The sequence below is a fragment of the Perca flavescens genome, chromosome 9, assembly GCF_004354835.1.
Source record: "Perca flavescens isolate YP-PL-M2 chromosome 9, PFLA_1.0, whole genome shotgun sequence".
Classification (NCBI taxonomy): Eukaryota; Metazoa; Chordata; class Actinopteri; order Perciformes; family Percidae; genus Perca; species Perca flavescens.
Window position 1 is genome coordinate 13,270,388 of NC_041339.1, and position 21,283 is coordinate 13,291,670.

Below are 21,283 nucleotides of genomic sequence, written 5' to 3' on the forward strand. Positions count from 1 at the left end.
TGCTGGCTGCTAATGTGCTGTGGCTACAGGTGCAACACAAGCTAATACTCATAAGACCCTATTTTCTCTGCAGCTGCTCTATGCACGCACGCACGCACGCACGCACGCACGCACGCACGCACAAAATTTTTTTGTTCTTTCTAAATCAAGGGCAGGGTTATATCTGCATACCTGCTTTTCTTTAGAAGCAATTTGGTTTTGAAGCTTTCAGCAAGGTTTTTACTCATTCATTCATAGTTACAGGTAAACAAATGGTTGAATTAATAATAATGATAAGCGCATATGCATATGATGAGCCAGCGCTGGTAATAATAAAAAAAAACATGCAGTATGTGGCATGAAACCATCTGCCATCTGTTTTGAGTCTATTGTGAATGCTGTGTGCTGCTCCCTTGTGGTAGAGCCTCTTGGCTAACGCAAGCCACTGAGCAGTACACCCACAACACTGTTCTGTCAGAAATGTTAAGGATCAAGAGTAAGTGCCTGTTCAGCACCACCACCATGTGATAGTATCAGTCCTGGGTTCAAAGTTCTCCACCAACCAGCATCAGCTCCGCAGATTTGGGATTTCTTTACATAATTTAGACAGTTACCCTTTTCGGTTTTAAAGGCAACAAAAGAAAATAGCCTATCCCCATGTAGAATCAATTTGGCTCAATTAAAACTGTAAGGAGCTCAGGTGCTGCCGGGTGCAGCAAACACAGAGCGAACCCTGTGGACTTAGGTGAACTTTCTAAAGATCAACTTGTCACAGTGACTCAGGAAACATCCCTGAGGTGAGCCATGGGTGACAGCTGCTGCCGCTCCACTGGCACAGGTAAATGCCAGAAACCCCACTTAGTCACAATGGCTTGCACACACACACACACACGCACACACACACACACACACACACACACACACACACACACACACACACACACACACACACACACACACACACACACACACACACACACACACAGCATAACCCAGAGATTCAGATGCAGCCCTTCAGTGTAATTGCTCAGCACAAACAGAACATAACAGAAGTGTTTTTTTCTGTTTCTTCCTGGAAATTGGAGCTGAAATTGGGCAGACAGTGGCATAATACAGCATTGTTACTACATAAATGCCAAAAGAATTTCCATCACACTTCTAATCATCTGTATGCCAATGTCTAATATTATGAATCCATTGTATGGGGTGGTTACATATTCTGTACACGTCAGTATCTAGTTATGTAAACACACAATGTAACAAGAAAAAGAAAAATGTAACCTAAAGAAAAAACTTATGCAGAGAGCTCTTCTCATCTTTTCTGAAAGGTAAAGATTTGAAGTGGAGCAGAGCGACCCTGTTGCGGCAGTGCTGATTAGAAGCATAATATGGATGATGTGCATCGACCCCTTTATCATGTGCTCTTATTGGTCTGTGTTAGTCTGATAAAATGAAGGGTAGACGCAAACATATAATCACTCTTTCATCCTATTTTAGCTGCTGCATTATTCCTTCTGCTGTAGGGTTTTCTCACGTCTCTCTGACATGTTTTAAAGTACAGCAAATGGGGAAAAAAAATGAACACAGCCAGTCTTGTTTCTAATTGAAAGTAATTGTTTCATCATCCAATATTTCTTATTGAGCTGCAGTACTGAGGAGGACCACCAGGTGTCTGTAGAGTAAAAGGAATATATATGACGTTACAGAATCAGATCCCTAATAAAGACCTGCACACACACACACACACACACACACACACACACACACACACACACACACACACACACACACACACACACACACACACACACACACACACACACACACACACACACACAGAGAGCAGCCAGAGGAAGCAAAGGGACAATCAGTTCAGAACCAAACAACCATGTGTGAACATTAAATTACAAATATCATAACTAATGCTGAAATCACATCGTCAGGTTGGGTTTACATATACACAGGCACAATTTGGCAAAGGCCACAATTCAGTTCATCACCCACTTGTTCTGTTTTGAGTTTCTTGACCGTGTTTTCCAGAAGCTGTGAAGGTTTGAGTAGACGTTGACATATAGAAAGTCTTAAATATTCACCTAAAGCAACACTTGCTGCTTATAACAGGCATGCGACAACCACTTAAGCATGTATGCCTGTAAGCAGACCAATTTTACTGTTTTAAAAACCTTTTTAGTGTCTCATGGGTCACTGTGTTATTCATACAACCACTCAATTATGTATCATTTCAAAGAAATGCTACCTTGTATACGCCTGCTATTACCTGTAGTGTAGCGCTGCCATTTGTGCAGCACATTCAGGCAAAAAGGACATTTCTTTCACACTACAGGCACTTTAAATTATGTGCGTTTCTGCTGGTGGGCTAAATGATGTGTGAAGCCATTTACAGAAATGAGGCTCAGAGCATACCAGTGACGACATGATTCTCTTTCTAAACACCTCCACTCAGTTATGCTGATTATCATTTTTATTGACGACGATGATTATGAACCATACCTCTCTCGTTAATACTATGTTGTGTCTTATTCTGTGTCTGACAGTAAAGGGGAGGCCGCAGCTATCGAGACAGAGCTACTGAGGGACTACAGGTTTGGACAACAGCAGCTGATAGAGATTTGGGGACAAGCATGCGCCCACGCCATCACTAAGGTCAGCAAACCTAATTTCCAGATCTCCTTTGTTTCTCAGTCTGCATGTCTTTGTTTCGGTCTTTCTTCTCTAAGTAGGAGGTAGAACACAACCCAAGGCAGACTCTTTTTATGTTTTTAATTTATTCATAATCCCCATCCATCCTTTTCCATCCAACCATCTAAACGTATGTATGTGGTCATGGGTTGATCCATCCGATACTATTGCTATAAATAAAAGCTCAGGCAAATAACATCATTCCAGTATGTTTTTATGTTTTAGTTTTTATTGCAAAATAGACCTTTGCTTTAATGGGATGTTTTGCTTTCAAAGCTCTTTCCTTTGGACCATTAACCCAATGGCACCAAACCCTGAACAGTCGTCATTTAATGTGATGTGATGTGATGTGTGTGTGTGTGTGTTGGGTCTGCATTTAAGTATGTTTAGCAGTACTCTTACAAACCAGCAATTACATTTTTCTTGCATATATTTTATATGTTTTCCATGAATTGAGGAGTTGTAGCTCCTCTTCTGCTCTGCTGTCTTTGTATTGAATAAAACAGGAAAATGTAATATTTAATAATTGTTTGTTTTTTAATAATTATTCTTTTTTTATCATCTGTCCTTTTACCAATATCGTAGCTGTAAGTATTAACACAAAAAAGAATGGTCAAATGGAAAAGGAAGTCATGCATATTTTCCAATTACTGTCACTTTCTGCATGAAGCCATTCAATCCAGAACCACCGTTACAAGTTCAGGTCCAATATAATCAAACTGTATAATTCTGTTTAATAGCCTACCTGTGTATCATTCAGCAAAACCTTATTTATTTATTTATTTTTTAGAAAAGCTGCACATTCTGTCCTTCTGGGCCTCAGTACTCATTAGAACCCTCAGAGAGACCCTGGTGTGACTGTGACGGTTGTACAAGAGGGCAAAAAGTCACAGCTGCTGCAACTTACACTTTCCTAATTTGCGTTGCATTCCTAAATTACAAAATGTATTATGTGGAAAGGAAATGTTCTAACTTTCAGTGACATTTACTTCCAAACATTTGAAGGGGCTCACCTCGAGGCGAAACACCTGAGCTCACTCTGTGGCAGCATTCCTAACCTCACCGGTCCAGAACCACAGCTCTTCTTCTCTGTGGTCTGGACTGTGTCAAGCCAAGAGTGTGTGTCAGTGTAGGGCTGTTAGGAACACATATGGTTCCCTTTGACCAGACCACTGGCTTGGTTTAACGCCACAATGGTTTCCTCAGCGGAGTCTTCAACAGGCTGTGATGAATAAGAGTCTGAGCTACAAGACACATGAAACCCTGCGTTGCTGTCAGAAGGAGGGATGAAGAGAAAAAGAAGGAAAGAGACAAAGACAGAAGCAGAGACACAAATGAGTGGTTTACAGTAACAAAGTTACAAAAAAACACATCAACAAAAGCGATAAAAGCAGTTTAATAGGATATATTTTACATCTCTCCTCAGAAAAAGCAAGGAAGAGACAGACACATGAAAGAGAAGAAGAGAGACAGTCAGGGAAGACGGACATATCAGAGATATCTGACCGGAGCACCATTATTAGACTGTGAAAATCTGAGTAGGGAGGAGATCGGGGTGATTCATGGGTCCCAAAACACAGGACTTTCAACCTGGGGAGAGGAGTTTGTGTCCTGGAAGAATCTACAGGAAAAAGACAAGACTTCACCCGGAAATGGATGTTCGTGTCCCGGAAGTACTACTTAAGGGGACTGAGGTTTTTACACAAGCCACAAACTATTTTTCTTTTCTTAACTAGTCATTTTAGTCCATCCATCCATCTATCTTCGTCCGCTTATCCGGTGTCGGGTCGCGGGGGGAGCAGCTCCAGCAGGGGACCCCAAACTTCCCCTTTCCCGAGCAACATTAACCAGCTCCGACTGGGGGATCCCGAGGCGTTCCCAGGCCAGGTTGGAGATATAATCCCTCCACCTAGTCCTGGGTCTTCCCCGAGGCCTCCTCCCAGCTGGACGTGCCTGGAACACCTCCCTAGGGAGGCACCCAGGGGGCATCCTTACCAGATGCCCGAACCACCTCAACTGGCTCCTTTCGACGCGAAGGAGCAGCGGCTCTACTCCGAGCTCCTCACGGTTGACTGAGCTTCTCACCCTATCTCTCTGAGGGAGACGCCAGCCACCCTCCTGGGAGTATGCCCAACCGGTCTACATGTGTTTTGTGGATTTGGAGAAGGCGTATGACCGGGTCCCCCAGGAGATACTGTTGGAGGTGCTGTGGGAGTATGGGGTGAGGGGGTCTCTACTCAGGGCCATCCAATCTCTGTATGACCAAAGTGAGAGCTGTGTCCGGGTTCTCGGCAGTAAGTCGGACTCGTTTCAGGTGAGGGTTGGCCTCCGCCAGGGCTGCGCTTTGTCACCAATCCTGTTTGTAATATTTATGGACAGGATATCGAGGTGTAGTCGGGGTGGGGAGGGGTTGCAGTTCGGTGGGCTGGGGATCTCATCGCTGCTCTTTGCAGATGATGTGGTCCTGATGGCATCATCGGCCTGTGACCTTCAGCACTCACTGGATCGGTTCGCAACCGAGTGTGAAGCGGTTGGGATGAGGATCAGCACCTCTAAATCTGAGGCCATGGTTCTCAGCAGGAAACCGATGGAATGCCTTCTCCAGGTAGGGAATGAGTCCTTACCCCAAGTGAAGGAGTTCAAGTACCTTGGGGTTTTGTTCGCGAGTGAGGGACAATGGAGCGGGAGATTGGTCGGAGAATCGGCGCAGTGGGTGCGGTATTACATTCAATCTATCGCACCGTTGTGACGAAAAGAGAGCTGAGCCAGAAGGCAAAGCTCTCAATCTACCGGTCAGTTTTCATTCCTATCCTCACCTATGGTCATGAAGGCTGGGTCATGACCGAAAGAACGAGATCCAGGGTACAAGCGGCCGAAATGGGTAGTCATTTTAGTGCCTAAACTTAACTGTCACGTTGCCTTTTACAGTCACCTTCTGTTTACTAAACGTAACTCTAACTAACGGCAATTTCATAAGATATCTTATGAATTGTTGTAAATTTTTGTACAATGTCATACGAATCCATTGAAGAAAATGCGTTGCAGTTAGCAGGATTATGGAAAAACTACTGGCCCAATTTCCATGTAAAGTGTCTCGGTGGAAGGGTGTAGCATGGGCCATGGAAGGATCCGAATCACAGGGCGGATACACAAATTATTTTTTACTTTCGTTAACATGGTGAGTTAGGGTGTTTGTGCTTCATTCATTGACAATCTAATTGAGCATTTAACAGCTAAAAAGCCAGATATTTCCCCTCAGGAATTGGTGGAGCCAAACCAGAGCTAAAAGGAGAGGTAATACATTCGCCAGGTGGTAAAAGCAACTACAAATTAATTGCTCCTTGTCTACTGGATGTATAAATAAATAACTATCTGCTAACATGTCAACTTTATAAGGTGATAAGTCAATATTGTGTTTGCAGCTTGTTGCGCTTCCCCCAAGTGGCCAAGAAAACAAAATCATTAATGCAGATTAAACTAGGGTTTGTTTTAGTGTGTCATTTGAGTCCTTATTGCATTCATGATTGGAGCTAATTTTATGCTTTTAATTTGTTTGATTATATAGGTATTTTTATTACAACACTACAACTGTATTATTGTTTAACCAAACAAAGCTATTACATTCTTGGGGGGTGAGAAACATGCAGACACAACAGCAACAGCTTAAAGAAAGTGAAATGGAAAAGAGAAGAAGTAGAGTCTGAGACAGGCAGAGTGGCAGCATCAGAGACTGTGTGTTCTCCCCTCAGAGTGTGTGATTTAACCCACCACATCCACTTCCCCTCTATTATCATCAGTCACCGCTGGCCCCAGGCCTGGCCCTCCACCAACAGCCCCAACAGCATAGCCTTACTAGACAAACATGGCCTGGACGCTGCGGATCGCTGCTGCCCACAGCACGCTACTGCTTACATGACATCACTGCTATTTAAGGAAAATTACAGTAGAAGGAGATGCAGACAGTCTGATTTCGCTGGTTTCACTGCTGGCCTACTGCTGTTGGCTTCCAAATGTACCACAAAGAAACACCTACGCTGGCTAGCTGACACACAAAGACACACACACACACACACACACACACACACACACACACACACACACACACACACACACACACACACACACACACAGGTCTTGTGTAAGTCATCCCTTTACTGTTCCAACAGCTGCAGCCACCAGACCAGTTTGTGTGTTTCTGTATCAGTCTGAGGCTTTTCAACACCTGAATGGAGACAGGAGATGTTTTTGTTACCACACAGCAATGCATTAGTCTATAGTTCACAGGAGCCACTAGACTGTAGTTTAGTCCTCTAGTACAAATATTAAAGACACTGTTTTTCTGCATTATGTGAGTTTATTTGGGTTTCTAGGACCATGGTTGTGTTTTCTCAGGCTTAGTGTATGTTTCAGGTTAATTAGTGGTGAAAGAACATGTGCCTTCAACATTTGTTTCAAAGAGACCCTTGGAGACCTTATTACAATCAAGACAGCCATATTTTTAGGTGTGTGTGTGTGTGTGTGTGTGTGTGTGTGTGTGTGTGTGTGTGTGTGTGTGTGTGTGTGTGTGTGTGTGTGTGTGTGTGTGTGTGTGTGTGTGTGTGTGTGTGTGTGTGTGAGTGTGAGGGGGGTCCTGTTAGTGCTCTGGACTATCCAAACCTTTCTTAATTTGGACCCTTCCTAAATCATCCTCCTAAAGCTCACAGTGTATTTCATTATTACAATTAATGTTTTGCAAAACTATTATGAGTATTGGTTTAGAAGCCTGTATTGGAGTGCCCTTTTCTATATAATTCATTTATTTTTTATTTTTGGAAATATAAGGAAAACTTAGCTGTAGACCTTAAACCTTAAACTGAGAAAATGTCAAAGGTTTTCCATATGAGCAGATAAAAAGAAGCAACCAGCGCACAAACCTGCTGAACAGATGCAACAAACCAGCTGTCTGCACTTGTAGTAACCTCCTCCACATCAAAAATATCATAAATATCTCAAACACTGGAAAACATTTCAACAAGTTTATTGGCCTAAAACGGAGTCGTAAAACCTTATTTTTTCTAAAATAATACTGTGTCATTTGTTGGCAAGGCAGTTTGAAATGTTTTTTAAAAGAAAATACATTGGTCCGGAATAAAGTACTTTTTTTCTGAGGCTCTAATACACCAGCGAGGTCATACTATATAATGACTAAAGAAGCTATCAAATTCAGTATCTACCTAAAGAGTGCCCCGGGAATCTCTCTGTTTTCATTCTACAAATAGACAAACAAAAAAAGCACTTTCAGCAGCACCAACACTTATCTTTTGCTAATTGCATTCTCCATTTCAGCGACCCATGTGGAGGCTCGATATCAGAATAAATGAGTTAGAATAGAGAGGTGTTAGAGTAAATCAAACTTCTTTTCCAAGCGAGATGAGACAAATGCTTCAAAACACATCAGAGCGCTGCCTGAATTGATTCAGCCTGCTCCCTTTATAGCTGCTTACCTTCAACAGTGTGTGGCTCTAATGGTTTCTCCAGCAGCATGAAATGGCTCCAGCATTGATATCAACGATCCTCCCGGGCTCTTAACATTTAGAGAAAAGGCCATTACCTGCTGATGTGCTCTTTTGGATGTCGCATGAAGGGAAGCAAGAAACAGAGAAAGAAAGAGTACAAATGAAGAAAGACTAAGCTACTGTAGTATTTATTTATTTTTTTGTATTTTAAAGGTGCATTATGGTTATAATGGCTAAAATGTTAGCAAACAATTGTCTATTTACACTTCCAGGAGAGACGGAGAAACTTTAGCATTCATTTGACTTTAAGTTGTGTTTCTGGCCACCTGGCAAATTCATGTCCAGTATTCACTCTCCTTTTAGCTTTGCTTTGTCCACCAACTCCTACTGTAAGAAAAAACTTTACCTTGAATAATGTTAACTGTGTTCACCAGCTAGTCGCTAACTTAGTCTGTCTGCCATTTTGAATTGAAAAAGTTGTATAGAGTGGGCTTATCAGAGGGATTTTGCTGAAAATAAACCAAAAGACAGTCTGTAAAATCTGTTAGGAACTACAGAGTAGGTTGATAATTAACGTCTTTCATAATCCACATAGTAATTTGATCCTTTATTAGCATAACAAATATTGATTGGTGCAGCTTTAACTCTACGTCTTTGTTCCTTTAATCCATAGATGTTTTATTTTAGTATACAGTAAGCAATCATGTGTTCGCACACCTGATGGCTGTGTTTCACAGAATGGCTCATAGGTGTGGTAATTTGACAGTCAGTGCTTTGGAATTGCAAGGAAGTGACATCATGATATACTTCTGTGTCTAATGTGTAAGTGTGTTTAGTGTTTTGCAAATCACTGTGTGTAGTGTTTTGCAGTGTGAGGCTGACATTATGTGCTTATAGTGGTGCACATCTGGGTCAATGTTTTGCTACTTGTGTGTAAGGTTTTGATAACTGTGTAATACTTTTGATTTCAGTGTGTAAGCAATCGGCAAAAACTGTAAACACCTACATGGGCGAATTCACAGTGGGCGACAGATGGCTAGCCTTTAATAGCTGGTTGCAGTAATTGTGTTTCAGCAGCACAGTATTGTTATCCAATTCTTGCGTACGACTTTCGGTCGCCTACTACGTCTGCATACTTTGTTGTACCATTTATACTTTTTCTACCATTTATACTTTTTAAAATTTTCAGCTTTTTTTTTTTTTTTTTTTTACATTGAAAGTCATGTGCGTGGCAGAAAAGACAAGAAGTTTTATGTTAAGTTTTTTGGTATCTGGTCCTTTGTTATGAACAATGGTGTCTTGTAAGCCCATTTGGGCTGGGGAAACTTTTATTGTATGCATGACACAATAAAAAAAAAAGTTCATTCATTCATTCACTTACTCTGACTTTTTATCACTATTTTCAACATACTATACTATGAATTTTTCCATTTACTATACAATTACTTTTTTATCACTTTTTTGACATACTATACTATGACTTTTTAATCACTTTTTTCGACATACTATACCATCACTTTTTATCACTTTTTTTGACGTACTAAACTATGTGTAACTTTTTAATGGCTTTTTTTCAACATACTATGCTATCACTTTTTTCGACATGATGAATTTTTTTATCACTTTTTTCGACATACTGTACTATGACTTTAATTTCTTTTTTTTTCCGACAGACCATACTATAACTTATTTTGACGAACTATACAATGACTTTTTTTTCGACATACTATAATATGACTTTGCATCCCTTTTTTTCAACATATTAGACTGTAACTTTTTAAGTTTGATTTTCAGTGGCACAATGGCTCAATGGTTAACAATTCTGCCAACAAGCAATCTGAAAGTTTTCACTACAGATTCATACCCAGGTTCAATACACATTCCCAGCTGTACTTTTTCATGATTTTTTTTTTCGACAAACTACACATGGAATTTCTAATGGCTTTTGTTTGACATACTATACTATGACTTTGTTATCACTTTTTTCAACATACTATACTGTAACTTTTTTATCACTTTTCTCAACATACTAAGCTATCACTGTTTCAAAATAAGTTCTTTGGTGGCCCAATGGCTCAATGGTTAACACTGCTGCCAGCAAGTAATCAGCATGGATTCTGACACAGGTTCAATACCCAGCCTATGCTTTGCCCTCTTATGATGTTTTTTTCAACATACATACTATGACTTTTTATCACTTTTTTGACATACTGTACCAAATATCCTTTATACTAAAGATGCATTTCAAGCATCGCCAATGGTATGAAACGGTACACACTTTCTGTCTCCAAAAGAGGTGTTGCCTCGTTTGAACGTGTAGTGAACTTCATGTGGATGAATGAAAAGTTATATTTGAATAATTATTAAAATATGGTCTTTTACTAACGTTAGATATTTACAAAGCTAAAAGACAAATTTAGCATCACGGAGATTAGTTTTGTTAGGGCGTTCACGAACGTTAGCTGATGTTAGCTTCTCTGTGTTGCCAGATCTCGCGAGACATTGGTCCTGAGATAGAAAAAGTGTCTCAAACTAAGTACATTTTTTCAATTTTAGTGTCAGAATGCTCTGGAGATATGTGGCTTGTGAGAAATGGGATCAATATCTACTTTGGTGACTATGGGGCGAAAGGATCACTCATAATCTGTGTTCAGGTCAATTCTCCCATTGGAATCAGCATACTCAGACCTGCCGCTAGTCTCCTTAAGAGGCGTGGCAGTGGTGGCGACCACGTGACAAAGATACAGGAAACTAGCTTGAGCTAGTCTCCTTAAGGATGCCCCGCCTCCCTGGGAGGTGTTGGCACGTCCAGCTGGGAGGAGGCCTCGGGAAGACCCAGGACTAGGTGGAGGAAAGATACAGGAAAGAAAGTTGAGTCGGGAAAGGGGAAGTTTGGGGTCCCCTGCTGGAGCTGCTCCCCCCGCGACCCGACACCGGATAAGCGGACGAAGATGGATGGATAGCTTGAGTTTCTCGGTTCTAAACCGTCTCTGACTCTTTTTAATCAATTTTTCCTACATACTATAGTATGACTTGTATATCACTTCTTTTGACTACTATACTATGACTTTTTTATCACTTTTTTCAATATACTATACTATTACTTTATCACTTTTTTCAAGATACTATACAATGAATTTTTTATCACTTTTTTCGACATACTGTACTATGACTTTTTCTAACTTTTTTAACATTCTACACTATGACTTTCTCGACATACTATTCTATGACTTTGTTATCACTTTTTTCGGCTTACCATACTATACATTTTTTCAACATACTATACTATGACTTTTTTCGACATACTATACTACGACTTTTTCATGACTTTTTTCAACATACTATAGGCTACTTTTACTTTTTAATCACTTTTTTCGACATACTATACTATGACTTTTTTTTTATCACTTTTTACAACACACTATACTATGACTTTTATCACTTTTTTCGACATACTCTACAATGACTTTTTAACAGACATGTATAAAGTACTAGACACCCAGACTTGAATAAAAGTACAAGTGCTCTATCAAAGAAGTGACTTGAGTAGAAGTTGAAGTGCTCCTTAAGCACCACACTTAAGTGGAAGTACTAAAGTCAACTTTTTTATGACTTATTTCGATATACTTTTCACTGTTAAGTTTTATTTTTAACATTCTATTCTATGACTTCATACAATATTGGTATTATTCAGCTTTTTTAAGACATTCTTATTAATTAGAACCATATCTACTTTTCCGTACAACTTCACCTTCTTACACATTTCAACCAGCAATTCAGTGTAGTGACAGCTTTTCAATAAAACCTTAAAATAATCCACTTTTGTTTGATACATTATTGGTATTATTCAACATTTCAATGCAAGTCATATTAATTGAAACCATTCCCACTTTCCCAACTATTTTCATTTCTTAACCTTCTTCTTACGCAATTATGCCTGCAATCCAGTTTAGCTTTAGCAATTTAGCTTTTCATCATTCGCAACCATTTTCTGCAGGAAATGCATTTTCTAGTTACAGTTAGCATTTCCCTCTATAGGGAGCAGCTTATAACGGAGAGCTTGACATTATGCCACGCACACTAATTAACTCGGTGCAATGTTTCATTAACATCAGATTAGACAGTGTGAAACTCAGTTAGAGCGTTTGTGTCATTGGATATAAAAATGAAAGATGCTGTCCTGTTTTACCGTCTTCCACTCCGTCTCTACTTTCTTTTCCTCTCAACACTCCCTGCTCCTCTCTCCTAATATTACCATCAGCCCCATGGCCCTCAGCGACTATAACACTCTCTCCTCCATCTCATCGAGTCTGTGTGAGGATTTCTCAGCTGAGCGGTTATGATGGAGGCTGCTGTCTCTTCTCCTGGATTCATCGCTCCAGTCAATGCACCTTGAGTATTGTTATTGGCAATTATACAATGTGGTAAATGACTTATTTCTCCATATGAACTTTCTCCTTTACTGAATAGATTAGTGGAAGTGGAAGTAAATGGATTTTATGTGCGTTGGCAGAATCTCTGCCAATTTTTGAGCTCATCTCCAAACTTTGGAGGCCAAGGATAAACAATGTAATTTCATATACTATAATCATTTTATGGGGGTACAATAAAACATTGACTGAAAGCCTTGTAATAAAGGGGTAACAACTCGTAAATTCTGGTGTAACTACTTTCTGATTATAGGATATTTATGAAATAATAACATGGTACAGTGATGTAGTTAAGATAAACCACTAAAAAGGAGCCCAGGAAACATTTTCTTTATTATGAGGAGCTCATAAATTCATTATTGGATACAGTCATGTACTTATGAATAGACAAAACAAAGATGTAGCTGGCCGACTGTAGGTAAATTATACAGCATAGATTTAAAGGCATTGTACCCCATAATCATATATGAAAAACATACATCATTATTAATTTAGTTCTGAGTACTTTTACCCTTTTATTTTCAGACTTCTTGTTTTGTTCCATTAATACGTTATCATGTACTTTCTTTTATATGAGCCCCACAATAACAAAATACTTGCACTGCCATTTATCCAAACCATTACTGTGAACTGCGGCCGTGGACTATTTATGGCGGTGACAGACCTTGGCTAATTGTTTTTACGGCTTGTGTTTTGACACACATTTAATTGGACAGGATTTCCAGAAGTCTGCGTCAACTGTCTCCCTCAGTTCAAGTTATTCTTCTATGAAAATTATGCTGTGGCCTTTACAATGATGAACAATCATTCCTGTATAATGTAATAATGCAGAAACTCTCCACTGAACAACTGTGGAAAATGAAGGCAGACACCTTCAGGGCTTTCAGTTAGTGAGTGCGCACGCACGCACACACACACACACACACACACACACACACACACACACACACACACACACACACACACACACACACACACACACACACACACAGCACTTCTGTTTAAGTGTTGGAGATGGAAGATTAGCCACTCAGGTTGACAGTTCCTCAGGCAAATACCTGTCTCGTTTAAGAAGGTGCAAGGTGATTTACAAGGGAATATGTGGCCAGCGAACGAGGCAAATGCCAGCAGCCTGTTGCAGCCGAGGCCGAGACGGAAAGTGTATTACACATATGGAAGCATCCCATGGCGAGGACACTGGTATTTTTTCCACTGCTGCCAGGGTTGTTTTAATTAGATTGGACCTTTCTCATAGACGGAAGAGACAATATAGCTGGGGCCATTTCCACCCTTGTCTGGCATGACTGGCATGATGCATTCAGGCCCTCTGAGTATGATGGAGAGGCAGAGGCACAGATCGTATGACCTGCGCTGAGTCTGAGGGATAAATACTGCATAGTGATGACCAGCTATCTGCCTCTTGCTTTTGTCTCACTATTGTTCTCTGTTAATAACCCCGTCTATTTTCCGTACATCTCTTCTATCTCTGTGTCTTATGCTTTCCTCTCAGTCATGATCTTCTGTTTCTAACTGCCTATACCTCTCATTCTGTCTCTCCATCAGGCCTACCCTCTCAGCTCCCTATCAAAGAAGCAGCCAACAGTGCTGGTGATCTGTGGTCCGGATCAAAACGGCTCCATCGGCTTGGTGTGTGCCCGGCACCTGCGCATATATGTAAGTAAACTACCGCAGTGCACAAAAGCAACTTTTCAGCATATCTCTTTTATATTTAACGACACCACACATGATCCATTGTAAAACACAGTCTGCTGCTTACCAAGTCATTTAGATGATATCACTATAAAAAAAAAACTAAATAAAAACTTAAACTCACGTCAGGACTAACAGGGTATCCCCTATACAGGCCCTCTGCGCTTTACAGAATTTCATTTTAGCTCCTGTAAATGGCTAAGAGCAGTTATCCCATTACCCTCCCCGCAAGGGCACACAGACAGTCATGATATCATGCTATTGTTACTCTCGTTAAAGCCGTCTGCCTCTTACGCTCCACAGCCACGATATGATGTCATGACCATGATGTCTGCCCCTTAGGCCACATACTGACTGACATTTTCAAGACTAATTGTTTTTGGAGGCCGGATTCATCCTCTCTAAACACATTACAGATCACGACTTTCCTTTTTCACAGTTTATTTCAGTACTCGCTGCTGTAGCCCTGTCCCAGAGATGACTTTATTGGAAGGGAAATATTGGATATGTGTTTTGGGGATCTTTGGTTTAGGATGGAATGCATCTATACACTTTACCATATGTGTCTGACACAGTAGATTTATAGTGCATTGATAGTTCTGATTAAAACCATGTTAGATGGACTCTGATGGCTCTCTGTGGAGTCTCTCTCTTCCCTAGCTTCCCACCCTGTCTTTTTCCTTCTTAAGGCCAAGGATGAGGTCAGAGGTCCGCTCAGAAGAAAATATTTGTTGCCCTGGCATTGCAGAAATAAATATAAAATAAAATATAACTCTCATGTTTTCACCTGCTGCTGCTGTCTCCTCCTGTGTATTTGTCGCCTCTTGTGAAACATTTGACTGCATCTTGAAATGTCCTATATCAAAACAGTTTTATTATTAATATTTTCAAAACAGTTTTATTATTAATATTTTCAAAGTGACTGCACTCTACAATAGGACGACTGGGACTACATTTGTCTGACTTTGCTCTAACTTGAGAAACTTGAGTACTTACTTTGGACTGTGAATCGCTCTCCTGGTGTAAGAGTGTGTGTTTTTCATGGTGCGATGTGATCCCTGTCAGCAGGAAGACATGCAAGCATACACGTGAGACGCGCACATTACAGTAACACACACACACACACACACACACACACACACACACACACACACACACACACACACACACACACACACACACACACACACACACACACACACACACACACACACACACCTTGAGCCCCTGATGCAGAGCTGTAAATGTGATTAGACAGAGCATAGAAATGAATGATCAGCTGCAGGCAAACAGGCCAACTTGCTTCTCACGTCACTCCAAGAAGTCCGTGTTCACAAAAGCAGGTTGTGTTTGAGTCTGTCGTGCATGTTTGATTGTTTCCACTGTTAGGTATGGGACAAAAAAAAACACAATGTTGCATACCGGAAGACACAGATATCCCTTGATCAAAGCTAATTTTGGATGAGAACAATAAACACGTCTTATGCACATTAGTTCCGCTGTATTGTTCGTATTACGACAACTGGACATGATGTTATGTTTGGCTCACTGAATTGTGCTCTATAGACAATCACTGAATGAAAAATTCATGTCTGATGTTAGTCACATTATAATGGCATGAATGGCATGAAGAAAATGCAAATATTCTTTATTATATAATAAAGGTGTCGCACCCAACCCATTGTCACCTTAATCTGCTAAAGTGCACACATAACTTGTGTGATGATGCGATTGTTTTGTTGATAACTCACTCTCTCTTTGATGTGCGCTCGTTGCATTGCTAAGGCTGGACTAGCGTCTTAATTTTTGCTTCAGACCTGGAACTGTCATAAGTAACTTTTGCAGTTCTTTAAGAGAGGACACAGTAAACTAGGCTGGTAGTTTTTTTTTCTTCTTCCCAACAAGATAAGGGGTGTTAGAGGGCCAAGGTTTAATTGTAAAGGTTCGCTTCTGAAAAAAATCCAAATACCACAAGACACCATCATCCCTCAGGGAGAAGAAGTGTAACCCTGGAAAAAGTCCTTGTTTGTAACCCTTTTCATGGTTCTGTCTCGCGCTTCATTTCTGCTCATGCTCAGTGACACTGACAGTCATTTCGAGCCCTTCTTTAATTTCACACGGTTAGATGGTGTAACTGCTGATGAGGTCAAGGGCATACCGGGGGCGGCTGGCTAACCCCAAGGGAAACACACACACACACACATACAGTGGATTGCATTTGGTCTGGTTGCTCGCTCTGCGGAGATCACAATGGAGATGACGTCAAGTGATGAGTGGCTGTGGTTGTTTGAGTGGTTTAGGATCCCCAAGGAAGCAGCAGTCTATCTCACCGACAGATCACTTCCTTTGTAGGCAGACTGTTTTTCACTAAAAGACACAAATCTCAACCTCTTTGTGGCACTAGAGAAAAAGACTAAAGATCACCAAATTCATTGGGATGCATCCTCTGGGGACCATGAATGGCTGTACAAAATTGCAGAATGGGCAATCCATCCAATAGTAATATTAAGATATTTCAGTCGGGACCAAAGTAATGGACCAACAGTCCAACCAACTGACCAGCATTTTCAAGCATAGAGCCATAGTGGTGGCAAGGCTAACAACTACGACAGCAATTCGATTGCAATGTGTCTTTCCAGAAACAATGACCCAGTTACTCTGCATAGGCCTCGCTATCAACAGTTTTCATTGGAATTACTTTCTACCGAAGAAATATTTCTTATGAATCCTGCTGACAGTGTGTGCTGTGGATTATCCAGAGTAATGGCACTTTGTTCTAAATAGATCTTACTTTTCTCTTTTTAAAGTAATGTTTAAAAGCTATGAGCACTCCATTGGTGCTTTGGGATGGATAAGTGGATGGATATCTCAGCCCTGGGCAAAATAAAACAAGACCTATTTGCATGGCTTGATACCATTAGGTCTAAGTGAGAGAAAAATGGGATATTAATTAATATTATTAGAATATTTAACAATGACCACACAAACACACGCACGCACGCACACGCACGCGCACGCACGCACGCACGCACGCACGCACGCACACACACACACACACACACACACACACACACACACACACACACACACACACACACACACACACACACATACACTTCTGACAGTGGTTCCTAGGTTTTAAGATTTATATTGGGACCGTGTAAAGGTCACAGGTGCTTCCTGCTGAGCATCACAGACTTTTCAGACTGCGGGTGTCTGGATTTCTACTCCTCTCAGCTTCCAGTTTATAAGGGAAGTATTCATTCAGGAAGCAGAAAACCACCAAAACTTCTGATCACTGGTCCACAGTATATTTACTTGTCATGAACTGAAGGCCAAATCTATCATACACATTCAATCATGTCAGTGTTGGCTGAAATAGAAGTGTTGATATTACGTAAACTTTTCTCTATTCTTGTTTATCTCCTCCTTTGTGCCCCCCCCACCACACACACACACCCCACCTTTGTTGTTTGTCTCTGTTGCCTCGTCTCACACAGGAATATGAGCCTACCATCTACCACCCTAAACGCTCCTCTCAAAGTCTACACCAGGACTTTACAGTTCAGTGTGAGAAGATGGACATCCCTTTCCTCTCCTATCTTCCCACAGAGGTCAGCAGCATTTTTTACAGAACAAAACAATTTACAAGAGCTTCAGTGGTCTTGTAGCTTGTTGCTATAAAGATACATTAAAACTGTATAATTTAATTTAAAGTATGAACTGTTGATTCATTTGTAAAATCGCTTTGATTAAAACATTTTGGGAAATGTGCTTATTCACTTTCTTTCGTGTCCAGAGTTAGATGAGAAGATTGACACCACTCTCCCATCTGAGAGTGGTATTAATATTCTCATCTGTCGCTCTGCAAGAGAGAAAACAAGCATATTGCCTAAAATGTCAAACTTTTTTAGGAATGCTTTGAATTGTGGCATTGGATTAGATCAATAAAAAAGTTAAGAAACACCTATTTTTTATGTGACCCTTTTGAATAAAAGTGAAATGTCTACTACTATTACTACTACTTGTGAACCCTTATTGATGATTATTTGAGTTGCTTTTCTATGCTGTTATTCATCTTGCAACCCCCAATTATTCATGCTGGGATGTGTTATGTTCAGGTGCAGCTCATAAATGATGCCTACAACCTAGTGATTGATGCCATGTTGGGCCCAGATGCAGACTGTGCCAACATTAAGGAGCCCTACCCTGGCATTCTGGTCACCCTGAAACAAGTCAAGATCCCCATTGCCAGTGTGGATGTGCCATCAGGTAAGTGTTTATACAAACTATAGATATCAGGCTGGAGGCTCAGAAACACAACTTGATAAATTGGCCTCCGGGCAGCTCCCTGGGAGCTTTGGCTCGGCAGGACTTTTCCAAAATCTGGAGGCCCACATGGAGGATAAATCTTACACTACAGTTGCCTCAGTGTGAGCTCATCATACCCCAAATGCACTCCCTGCTGAGTTTGAGCACAACAGGCAGAAAATTACCACAATCCTTCTCCCTTTAAATTCCTCTCCTCCTCCTTTCTGTCTTTTTCTTAGGATGGGACGTAGAAGAACCAAGTCAGGATGGCATTAACCCAGAAGTTCTCATCTCACTCACAGCACCAAAGAAGTGCGCCATGAGTTTCTCTGGGAAGCATTTCTTGGCCGGACGCTTCCTGCCCTATGACATCCAGAAAAAATATGAGCTTAACCTCCCAGACTACCCTGGCACAGACTGTCTTATAGAATTGTAACACATGGGAAACATAAGAGCCAGTGTGGCCGCTGCTCATTTTCAAAAACGTACAGTTGATCTATTCTCTTGTTTTGTATTTTATAGATTTAATGTTAACAGCTCAGTTGTGTAGATCAGGCTACACCTTAGCCAAATATGCTGTTGAGCTAAAGTAAAAGGATAATATTTAGAAGCTGTGGTTTGAGTCTTTTTAGGGAATGGCATGTGGAGTTTTTGTCAGTCTACTTGTAAAAGCTGTAGCATTACACTGTTTTCTGATTACTTTGCAAAAGACAGAAATATTTTTTTCCACAGTCAGAAAAGAGAGGTGATATTTCTATGATGCCAACCACTGGAAAGTTTTTTTTCTTCACAAAATGTTCATGTTCTAATGGTCTTATGTTTAACTTTCTACTGAAATGTGCTGCTGAGATGAGATGTTGTGTAGGTTGGCCATTTTGATTTTTCTGTTTATGTGTTTTTGGTTTGTTTTGTCAGCCTGCACTTCGGCATTACTTTTGTTTCAGTTACTTCATTAGCTGTTAAAAAAAGGCCCAGACAGTTGTTGTCTAATAAAAAAAAACGTCCTTTTTAAGGATTCAATTTCTGGTGTTCTGGTGTTTTCCTTCACGTGAAGCTGCATTGATCAATATCTTTTATATTAACAATGACTCATGGTTGTATGCCTCCGTTTTTGAAGAACATAATGATGATGATGTCACAGTGAAGTTGACCTTTAACCTTCTGGGTAAAAAATGTCACCACTTCATCATTTTATACTATTAGACATTTGTGTGAAATGTTGTCATAGTTAGCGTAGGAATTCTTGAGTTGTGGCCAAAAAGGTTGACACAATGATCTTTGAACGGCAAATTCTAATCACTTAATTTTTTAATTGAAGTGGACATTTGTGCAAATTCTGAATAAATTCTATCTAGGTGTTCCTGAGATATCGCGTTGACGAGACGGACAATCCAAAAACTTAATGCATCCAGCTATCATCGGCACGGAGGCATAAAAATGACTACATGTAATGTGAAAGGGGGTCGCTCCTAGAGACAAACCCGCCAAGAATCACCGACCAACTCTGCAGCTTCCATGGTGCCTTTTGCCTATTTTTAGATAATTGTTTTTGGTTTTCTTGCCCACAACTCTGCTCTCATCAAGCATGTGTCCAGCTGCGTGAGGCAGCTGTTTTCAGCAAAAAGTTCAGATAACCCCACTGTGACCCACCTGATCAACAATAAACATCAGACGGACACAGTTAGCAACTAGTTAGTGAACATAGTGGAGCAGTTAGCAGCTAAAATACCAGATATTTTTCTCAGGAGTTGGTGGAGACCAAAAACGTAGAGTAAACATTGGACTTACATATTCATAATGTGTACAAAAACATGACTCAATCAATTTTATTTGACACATGAAATTGTGCAAACTTGTTATCCCATAAGCTCTTCAACTCGTGCATGATTCATCATCAAGCAGAATGTGGCTGCCAGATTGGAACACGAAGAGTCACCCGGTTGAATGGCACCAGCACTCCAGGATCCAGCCAAGTCTCGGCAAAAGGACACTAACAGCTCCATGCCGCTGATGGCGGCATGGAGGCCACCCAGCTCACCGTCCGATGCCTGCACACTGGCTAGCAGGATCAGAGAAGTCATAATTGGTGTTTAATTCCTCCATGCTTGCATCTGTGCCCCCTCTGATGTACAGATGGAGATAGACGCAGAGATGGTCTTGCTTGTCCCCGTAGTCAGAATCGTGGCCATAGGTCTTAGCTGGTTACATGCTGCCAGTCCAACATGCTGCCACTCCGACATGCTTGTATTCAGACATGTCGCTATTCCGACATGCTGCTATTCCCTAATGGAAAGAGTGGTGGGACATTTAAAAACAATGGAAGTGCCGCCACTCCGACAATTAGACGTCAATGTCGGAGTGGGGGTATGTCGGAATGGATGGCGGAACCTGTCTCAGCTGATAGCCATCTTTACCTTTTCCTCTGTGCTTACTCTGGTGTTTACATTTGAAAAAAAACTTGACTGGCCAGGCTAGCAAAGGCAGCAGCAGACTGTTGAGTTGATTTCCCTATCCTGATGAGTGACTCGTAGTCATGAGATGGACGCAGAGAGTTGGTCTTGCTAGCTTGAGATTTTCTCCACCTTTTCCTCGTGTTTACTCTAATGTTTGCATTTGAAAACTTGACCGGTCAGCTGGCTAGCTAGCCCAGGCTAGCAG

The 21,283-nt window shown here is 40.9% G+C and overlaps 1 protein-coding gene across 1 annotated transcript; it reads left to right on the plus strand.

Annotated features, from left to right (window-relative positions):
* Positions 1-282: 282 nt before the first annotated feature.
* On the plus strand, positions 283-19,393 carry yjefn3 (YjeF N-terminal domain containing 3). The gene is made up of 6 exons (XM_028587687.1): positions 283-305; positions 2,535-2,643; positions 14,168-14,278; positions 17,815-17,928; positions 18,436-18,586; positions 18,865-19,393. The coding sequence occupies exons 1-6, from the start codon at positions 283-285 to the stop codon at positions 19,059-19,061; spliced, it is 705 nt and encodes a 234-aa protein (XP_028443488.1). The 3' UTR covers positions 19,062-19,393.
* The last annotated feature ends 1,890 nt before the right edge of the window (positions 19,394-21,283 follow it).